We start from the raw sequence: 9,888 nt of genomic DNA on the forward strand, positions 1-9,888 counted from the left end.
CCCCCCCCAGTTGTGCCGCAAGCCCCCCACCCCCGAGCGACCCGTCTCTATTGCATCATAATAATACAAAACATCTACAAAACCACGCGGTGCACTGCGAAGCCAGCCTTGGCAGGCGCCCAACGTCCACCTTTCACAGTCACTCCGTGCGCGTGGTGGAGTCGTGGGGTAGGGGGGGGGGGCCTTAGACATCCGCCATGGCTTTGGCACGGAGCCCCCCCCCCCCCCCGCAGAGTCCCTGCAGACAACCGGCAGAGTCACGTGTCCAGGCGTGACCCCCCACCCCCCCCAACACGCACCCCCTCCCAAATCGTTTGCAGGCGGTCATCAACCCCCCCCCCCACGCCCTCTCGCTGTCACAGCTGGTAGGGGTACGTCTCGAGGTAGCCCTGCAGCAGGGAGGGCAGCTGTAGCTGCTCGGGCTTGCGGCCCCCGAGCGCGCGGTGCACGGCCTTGCGGGCGAGGTGCTGCAGCTGCGGCACGCGCGTGTGGCGCAGCGGCCGCGTGAGGAGCAGCGGCGTTCGTCCCTTGCCCGCCACCCCGGCCGCCGCTCTCGCCGCCGCCTCCTCCTCCTCCTCCTGCCGCCGCCGCTGCTGCTGCTGCTCCCGCTGCTGCTGCTGCGCTCGCCGCTTCTCTGCTAAGGACCCCCTCTCCGTGACCGCGGGGGGCCCCCTCTGCGCGTGCCGGTGGAGTGCACCCCCGCCACGGCCACCACCCCCTCTCTGCGCGGCGTTGTTGGCGCTGTCGTTGTCGTTGTTGTTGTCGTCGCCGCCGCCGCCGCCGTTGTTGGGGTCGGCACCGAGGGGTCCCGCGGGGCGCACGTAGTGCTCCAGGAGCTTGAGCACGCAGTCGAAGCCGGGCAGCGCGTCTCGGCGCTGGCTGCACTCGAGGCGGAATCGCCCCGCGTGGAGCTGCACCCGCACGCTCGTGGCGCCGAGCCGCGTGCGCAGCGTGAGGCTGAAGAGGTGGCGCGGGTCGGTGCTGTCGCGCACCAGGAAAGTGCCCACGGGCTGCGAGGCGAGCAGACGGCGAGCCTCGGGCCCGGCCACGGAGCCCCAGTAGAAGCCGCTCTCGGCGAGGGCCGCCACCGTGCGCTGCACGGCGAGAAGCTCCTGCGCCGAAGTGAACGAGCGCAGCCGCGTGGCCACGGGGGCCGCGTCCACGACCGCCGACGACGAAGAGGACGAGGAGGGGGCGGAGGACGAGGAGCGCGGGGGTCGAGGCAGCGGAGGGGACACGGGGCCCGGGTGCGGGGCCCACGCGCGCGGTTCCCTCCACAGGCGCGGGGTTCGTGAGTCGGTGCCGGGCTCGCTGGCGAAGGAGTGACCCCCGATGGGAGCGGCGGCGCTCCCCGCGGCGGCCACGCGCACTCCCATCGCGGACGCTGCGTCCAACTCGCGGCGACCTGGCAGGGGAGGGGAGGGAGGGGGGTTAGAGGTCAGCGAAGCTGTCGGCGCTGACCCTCACCTGGGCCATGACCTTAGCGATGGTTCTAACACTGCGCACCAAATGTGACGAACTTCGAGTGTGGTGATAGACCCTAACCCTGACCGCCCAAAGCAAGGAATTGCACTTCGATGCTGCATGAATACACAACACGTGATGTGTTTGTGCCCTAACCATGATACTAACCGTGCCCTGTCACTGACCCTACTTGACCCTAACCCTAACCTTAGCCCAGACCCTGCTCATGAACCTAAACACTCATTCGTGATCCAAACATAACCCTAACCTTGACCAGGTAAACATACGTGACAGGCTCTGGGTTGACGTCGGTTGGGAGTTACAGCCAAAACACCCCAGCAGCTAATCAAGTCGATCACGCCGTTACATGTCACATGTCGCTTCTCGCCTGCCACCTATACGCGTGTTAACATGTCACCAGGCACGGAGTGGGGGAGAGAGCCACGGGGCGCCGAAGGGAGACTCGCTTACCCGGGCAGATGAACCCCATGGGCTGGCGGAGTCCACTGCTCTCGGCGTCCGCTCTAATCCCGATACGGGGCCGAGGCAACGAGCGAGTCCCGGTAAACCGGAGCGTTGGTTCCCGGGAGCGGGGGGGGGGTCCTGCAGTGTACGAGTCCCGGAGCGTTGGTTCCCGGGGGGGGTCCTGCAGTGTACGGGTCCCCTGAGCGCGAGTCGCCGTGCGCGGCTCCCACCGTCCGTCGTGGTTCAATCTGCCGCGACTGCGAACGCCTCTGGCTCCCGTCTCGGTGCCTCATTTAAGAGAGCAGGGGGGGAGGGAGGCAGGGGGGAGGGAGGGAGGGGATTGGGGGCGGCCCCGGGGGGTGGGGGCACTGGGTGGAGGGGCTGAGTTTCCTCAATACACGCGGCTCGCACGTGGTTTCGCGGAAGAGATTCGCGGTGGGATTCTAGTAAAAGTACGCCTTACAGGAAGGGCGGCCCCGCCCCCATGCCACCCCCCAACACCACCACCACCACCGTGTGCCCAGGGGCGAGCCCGGACTCCCCTCCTCCCCTCCCTCTCGTTTACGTTTCTGTAAAGGCAACGAGGAGGAGGAGGAGAGTACGCGATGTTCCCTTTCGATTCACACAAAGAGGCCAGAGCCGAGTGATGCGAATAGCCCGGCTCCATAGCCCCCTCCCCCAACCCTCATTCATCCCTTGCCTCACCCGTTTCTTGTACTGGCCACTCATCGGCTGACTCAACAGTCTCACTCCTCGCTGCTCAACTCAAACGGGCTCCGTCGTTCACGCACTCAGCCACGGGCACGGGCTAGTCCTTCTGTTCGCCTTATCGGACTGTGTTTGGGGTCGCACGTGATGACGACGAGCGCACCCATTAGGGCCGGACGCGGGGCACGAAGGGAAGGGGTGGAAGACCAGCACGGCGCAGCGCCCCCGGCCGCCTTTGTATCTCCAGATCCTCATTTAAGGACACACTCAAGTCTGCACACACTGAAACTATTATTGACTCACTGTACCACGAACCCACCCGCTCGCCTGCCCCTTCACTCGAACGCCCATTCAAACGCTCCGTCATTCACGCACTCGCCTGCTCACTCAACCACTCACTTACCCACCAGCTCATCTCATCAACTCACCCTCACTCACCGAGTCAGTAAGTAAGCGGGTTAGTGAATGAGCAGGTGAGTGGCTGAGTGAGCAGATGAGTGAGTGGCTGGGTGAGTGATCGGGTAAGCGAGCGAGTGGCTGAGTGAGTGAGCAGGTGAGTGATTGGCTGAGTGAGTGATTGGGTGAGGGAGTGAACAGGTGAGTGGGTGAACAGGTGAGTGAGTGACTGAGTGATGAAGTGAGTGAGTGGATAAGTGCTCAAGTAAGTGAGTGGCTGAGTGAGTGATTGGCTGAGTGAGTGGGTGAGCAGGTGAGTGAGTGATCAAGTGAGTGAGTGGCTAAGTGATCAAGTAAGTGAGTGGCTGAGTGAGTGAGCAGGTGAGTGATTGGCTGAGTGAGTGGGTGAGCAGGTGAGTGACTGAGTGATAAAGTGAGTGGCTAAGTGATCAAGTAAGTGAGTGGCTGAGTGATTGAGCAGGTGAGTGATTGGCTGAGTGAGTGGGTGAGCAGGTGAGTGAGTGATCAAGTGAGTGAGTGGCTAAGTGATCAAGTAAGTGAGTGGCTGACTCAGTGAGCAGGTGAGTGATTGGCTGAGTGAGTGGGTGAGCAGGTGAGTGGGTGACTGAGTGATGAAGTGAGTGAGTGGCTAAGTGATCAAGTGAGTGGCTGAGTAAGTGAGCAGGTGAGTGATTGGCCAGATGAGTGTGCACGTGAGCGAGTGACTGAGTCAGTGAGAAGAGTCTCTCTTCTTGGAAGCCCCCAAGGACTTGAACGTAAAGCACCGAGTTCCGGAGGCCGGGATCGCCGAGTTCCAACTCTGAACGCCACCGTCTCGCGATCGAGACTCGCGCTGCGCCCTGACCACACGGGCGGGGCGAGGAGCGCACTGCCCGGTTCCGTTCTCAGCCCAGTCACCCACGGCTAAGCCAAAAACACCACATTGTATCACAATCCTCCTCCTCCTCCTCATCACCATCGTCGTCACCATAACGCGATGCAATGCGGATACGTGACGCGGCGTCTGGATGTGACCGCAATCTCATCGCGATGTGCAGAGACGGTGGGGCGTCATCTGCGGTGAGTCATGGGTCTCGATGTGACTCCATGGGTCTCTGTGTAGTCTGTGGGTCTACGCGTGAGTCTGTGGGTCTCTGTGTGAATTTATGGGCCTGTGTGAGGGAATATGGATCTCTGTGCGAGTCTGTGGGCCTATGTGTGACTATGAATCTCTGTGCGAGTATATGGGTCTCTGTGTGCGTTTATGGATGGCTGTGCGAGTCTATGGGTCTCTGTCTGAGTCTGCGGATCTCTGTGTGAGTCTACGGATCTGTGTGTGACTATGAATCTCTATGCGAGTATATGGGTCTCTGTGCAAATTTATGGATAGCTGCGTGAGTCTGCGGATCTCTGTGTGAGTCTACGGATCTCTGTGTGAGTCTACGGATCTCTGTGTGAGTCTGTGGGAGAGGGGCAGGCAGTCATAGGCAGATTTAGAGGAGGAAGGTCTTGAGCCTGGACTTGCACGGGGGGCTAGGAGTGTGTCGGCACCAATTGGCGGCCGGGGAATGCGAGTTCCAGACAGTGGGGGCAGCAGAGAAAAATGAGCGACCTCCCACTGAGCGACATTCATTTGGTGCTTGCAGTACGTACTGCAAGCACCAATGTACGGCTCTGCGTCGACCAAGTAAGTTGATTTCCAATGGTTCGCCGCCGTGGTCCGTGCCGTCGAGGAGGGTGCTGCGTGGGGGTGGGTGGATGAGCGGGGCCCGTTCAGATATCACTCGCCACTGATGTTAGCCGGGGGCGGGGCGGCGCAATGGACCACAGGAGGCCGACGCCGGGTTCGCCGAGCAGTGCGCTGAGCACTGCACCACCGCCCTCTCCCATAACAGCAACAACAACAACACAAATTGTTGACCCACGAGAGCCTCGCCGTGACTCGTCGTGAGCAGCGCGCTACTGCTGCGGCGTGGTGGTGGTGGTGGTTGTGGTGGTGGTTGTTGTGCCGTGACCCGATCGCGGGGTGAGGGGTGCTTGGGGGTCTCGCCCCCACCCCCTTGATGAATAACAGTGCCCCCCCCCCCCACACACACACCCCCCACACCGACCCCACACCCCCCACAACCCCCCCACACACCCCCACACACCCGCCCACACACCCCCACACACCCGCCCACACACCCCCACACACCCCCACTACACTCCCCCCCCCACACACCCACAGGGGAGGGGTGCGTGGGGAGGGGGGTGGTGAGGTGGGAGGCAAATTGTCCCCAGCTGCGTGGGGGTTGGATACATCCAGCACGCGAAGTGAGCTCACTCACACAGACACACACAGACGTACACACAATCATGCAGAGGGTCACAAAAGACATTTACACAGACACACACGCAACAGACTCGTGCAGACACACTCGCTCGCACAGGCATTCACGCTCAATACACTCACTCACTCAGCCACTCACTCACCTACTCACTCGCACACTCACTCAGCCACTCACTCACCTACTCACTCGCACACTCACTCAGCCACTCGCCCACTCACTCAGCCACTCACTTACCAAATCACTCACCCACTCACTCAGCCACCCACTCACCTACTCACTCAGCCACTCACCCACTCACTCGCCCACTCACTCAGCCAATCACTCGCCCACTCACTCCCCCACTCAGCCACTCATCCACTCACTCACCCACTCACTCAGCCACCCACTCACCTACTCACTCACGCACTCACTCGCCACTCACTCATCCACACACTCAGCCACTCACTCACTCGCCCACTCACTCAGCCACCTACTCACCTACTCACTCACCCACTCACTCAGCCACTCGCCCACTCACTCAGCCAATCACTCGCCCACTCACTCACCCACTCACTCACCCACTCACTCACCCACGCCCAACTCACTCATCGCCGTGAGTCACGGTGCGCGATAGTTGCAGGCGACAGTCGCGGCTCCAGTGCGGAGCCCTGCGTGGCTCCCGCTACCGGCTCTTTCCATAAACCCCCTCCACCCAGAACCCCCTCTACCCCCCGCCCCACCCAGAACCCCCTCCACCCCGAGAACCCCCTCCGCCCCGAACCCCCTCCACCCAGAACCCCCTCCACCCAGAACCCCCTCCACCCAGAACCCCCTCCACCCAGAACCCCCTCCACCCCGAGAACCCCCTCCGCCCCGAACCCCTTCCACCCAGAACCCCCTCCACCCAGAACCTCCTCCACCCAGAACCCCCTCCACTCAGAACCCCCTCCACCCCGAACCCCCTCCACCCAGAACCCCCTCCACCCAGAACCCCCTCCACCCAGAACCCCCTCCACCCAGAACCCCCTCCACCCCGAACCCCCTCCACCCAGAACCCCCTCCACTCCGAATCCCCTCCACCTCGAACCCCCTCCACCCAGAACCCCCTCCACCCAGAACCCCCTCCACCCAGAACCCCCTTCACCCAGAACCCCATCCACCCAGAACCCCCTCCACCCAGAACCCCCTCCACCCAGAACCCCCTTCACCCAGAACCCCCTTCACCCAGAACCCCCTCCACACAGAACCCCCTCCACCCCGAGAACCCCCTCCACCCAGAACCCCCTCCACCCAGAACCCCTTCCACCCAGAACCCCCTTCACCCAGAACCCCCTTCACCCAGAACCCCCTCCACCCAGAACCCCCTCCACCCCGAACCCCCTCCAACCAGAACCCCCTTCACCCAGAACCCCCTCCACCCAGAACCCCCTCCACCCAGAACCCTCTTCACCCAGAACCCTCTCCACCCAGAACCCCCTCCACCCCGAACCCCCTCCACCCAGAACCCCCTCCACCCAGAACCCCCTCCACTCCGAGAACCTCCTCCGCCCCGAACCCCTTCCACCCAGAACCGCCTCCACCCCGAGAACCCCCTCCACCCAGAACCCCCTCCACCCAGAACCCCCTCCACCCAGAACCCCCTCCACCCAGAACCCCCTCCACTCAGAACCCCCTCCACCCAGAACCCCCTCCACCCCGAGAACCCCCTCCACCCAGAACCCCCTCCACCCAGAACCCCCTCCACCCAGAACCCCCTCCACCCCGAACTCCCTCCACCCAGAACCGCCTCCACCCAGAACCCCCTCCACCCAGAACCCCCTCCACTCAGAACCCCCTCCACCCAGAACCCCCTCCACCCCGAGAACCCCCTCCACCCAGAACCCCCTCCACCCAGAACCCCCTCCATTCCGAATCCCCTCCACCCATAACCCCCTCCACCCAGAACCTCCACCACCCAGAACCCCCTCCACCCAGAACCCCCTCCACCCCGAACCCCCTCCACCCAGAACCCCCTCCACCCAGAACCCCCTCCACCCAGAACCCCCTCCACCCCGAACCCCCTCCACCCAGAACCCCCTCCACTCCGAATCCCCTCCACCTCGAACCCCCTCCACCCAGAACCCCCTCCACCCAGAACCCCCTCCACCCAGAACCCCCTTCACCCAGAACCCCATCCACCCAGAACCCCCTCCACCCAGAACCCCCTTCACCCAGAACCCCCTTCACCCAGAACCCCCTCCACCCAGAACCCCCTCCACCCCGAGAACCCCCTCCACCCAGAACCCCCTCCACCCAGAACCCCTTCCACCCAGAACCCCCTTCACCCAGAACCCCCTTCACCCAGAACCCCCTCCACCCAGAACCCCCTCCACCCCGAACCCCCTCCACCCAGAACCTCCTTCACCCAGAACCCCCTCCACCCAGAACCCCCTCCACCCAGAACCCTCTTCACCCAGAACCCTCTCCACCCAGAACCCCCTCCACCCCGAACCCCCTCCACCCAGAACCCCCTCCACCCAGAACCCCCTCCACTCCGAGAACCTCCTCCGCCCCGAACCCCTTCCACCCAGAACCGCCTCCACCCCGAGAACCCCCTCCACCCAGAACCCCCTCCACCCAGAACCCCCTCCACCCAGAACCCCCTCCACTCAGAACCCCCTCCACCCAGAACCCCCTCCACCCCGAGAACCCCCTCCACCCAGAACCCCCTCCACCCAGAACCCCCTCCACCCAGAACCCCTCCACCCCGAACCCCCTCCACCCAGAACCCCCTCCACCCAGAACCCCCTCCACCCAGAACCCCCTCCACCCCGAGAACCCCCTCCGCCCCGAACCCCCTCCACCCCGAGAACCCCCTCCACCCAGAACCCCCTCCACCCAGAACCCCCTCCATTCCGAATCCCCTCCACCCATAACCCCCTCCACCCAGAACCCCCTCCACTCAGAACCCCCTCCACCCAGAACCCCCTCCACCCCGAGAACCCCCTCCACCCAGAACCCCCTCCACCCAGAACCCCCTCCACCCCGAACCCCCTCCACCCAGAACCCCCTCCACCCAGAACCCCCTCCACCCAGAACCCCCTCCACCCAGAACCCCCTTCACCCAGAACCCCCTCCACCCAGAACCCCCTCCACCCAGAACCCCCTCCACCCAGAATCCCCTTCACCCAGAACCCCCTTCACCCAGAACCCCCTCCACCCAGAACTCCCTCCACCCCGAACCCCCTCCACCCAGAACCCCCTTCACCCAGAACCCCCTCCACCCAGAACCCCCTCCACCCCGAACCCCCTTCACCCAGAACCCCCTCCGCCCCGAACCCCCTCCACCCAGAACCCCCTCCACCCAGAACCCCCTCCACCCAGAACCCCCTCCACTCAGAACCCCCTCCACCCAGAACCCCCTCCACCCCGAGAACCCCCTCCACCCAGAACCCCCTCCACCCAGAACCCCCTCCACTCCGAATCCCCTCCACCCCGAACCCCCTCCACCCAGAACCCCCTCCACCCAGAACCCCCTCCACCCAGAACCCCCTCCACCCAGAACCCTATCCACCGCGCGCGGCCACTAAGCGCTCTGCGGAATTCGCTCCGCAGCAGAAAATTCCGCGAATTCGGAACCCTCTGATTGGGAACGCGAATGATGACGGCAGCGGTGACGGCTCACGGAGACCCAGGCGCCGTGGTGTGTGTGATTGTGTGATTGTGTGTGAGATTGTGATTGTGTGATTACGTGTGAGTGTGTGATTGTGTGTGTGTGAGATTGTGATTGTGTGATTACGTGTGAGTGTGTCATTGTGTGTGTGTGAGATTGTGAGTGAGATTGTGTGTCATTGTGTGTCATTGTGTGTAATTGTGTGTGATTGTGTGTGAGATTGTGATTGTGTGTGATTACGTGTGAGTGTGTGTGATTGTGTGTGAGATTGTGATTGTGTGTGAGATTGTGATTGTGTGTCATTGTGTGTGTGTGTGAATGTGTGAGATTGTGATTGTGTGTCATTGTGTGTGATTGTGTGTGTGATTGTGTGTGATTGTGTGTGTGTGTGATTGTGTGTGTGATTGTGTGTGTGATTGTGTGTGTGATTGTGTGTGTGTGAGTGTGTGAGTGTCTGTGATTGTGTGTGTGTGTGATTGTGTGTGTGATTGTGTGCGTGTGATTGAGTGTGTGTGATTGTGTGTGTGTGATTGTGTGTGTGATTGTGTGTGTGTGATTGTGAGTGTGTGATTGTGTGTGATTGTATGTGATTATTATTATGCGTTGAGCAGCACTTGCCAACAGCGGTTAGCGCTACGCTGCGCTCCTAACCCGGCGACCCGAGTTCGATTCCCGCTCACGGCCAACACTCAAAGACGATTTTCTGAATCGGCCCTGGGCTTCCCCTAGGTCGACTCAGCCTCAAAATCAGTATCTGGTGCAGTGTGTAAACATCGCCAACTGGGGAGACAAAGGCGGCCGGGCGTGGTGTTGTCCACCCACCCTCTCGTGTGCCGTTCAGGCCTTAATAGGTGCTCGCTAACAGCACTGGTTGAGGCTATACGGGGGATCTTT

The 9,888-nt window shown here is 62.3% G+C and overlaps 1 protein-coding gene across 1 annotated transcript; it reads right to left on the reverse strand.

Moving 5' to 3' along the window:
• Positions 1-298: 298 nt before the first annotated feature.
• Positions 299-2,232, reverse strand: LOC116949664 (uncharacterized). The gene is made up of 2 exons (XM_032967222.2): positions 1,936-2,232; positions 299-1,405 (listed from the first exon to the last, which is right to left on the reverse strand). Exons 1-2 carry the CDS (start codon positions 1,952-1,954, stop codon positions 357-359), a joined length of 1,068 nt encoding a protein of 355 aa, XP_032823113.2. The 5' UTR covers positions 1,955-2,232; the 3' UTR covers positions 299-356.
• Between the last annotated feature and the right edge of the window lie 7,656 nt (positions 2,233-9,888).

The sequence above is a fragment of the Petromyzon marinus genome, chromosome 37 (assembly GCF_048934315.1).
Source record: "Petromyzon marinus isolate PM22_M1 ecotype Great Lakes invasive population chromosome 37, UKy_Petmar_22M1.pri1.0, whole genome shotgun sequence".
Taxonomy (NCBI): Eukaryota; Metazoa; Chordata; class Hyperoartia; order Petromyzontiformes; family Petromyzontidae; genus Petromyzon; species Petromyzon marinus.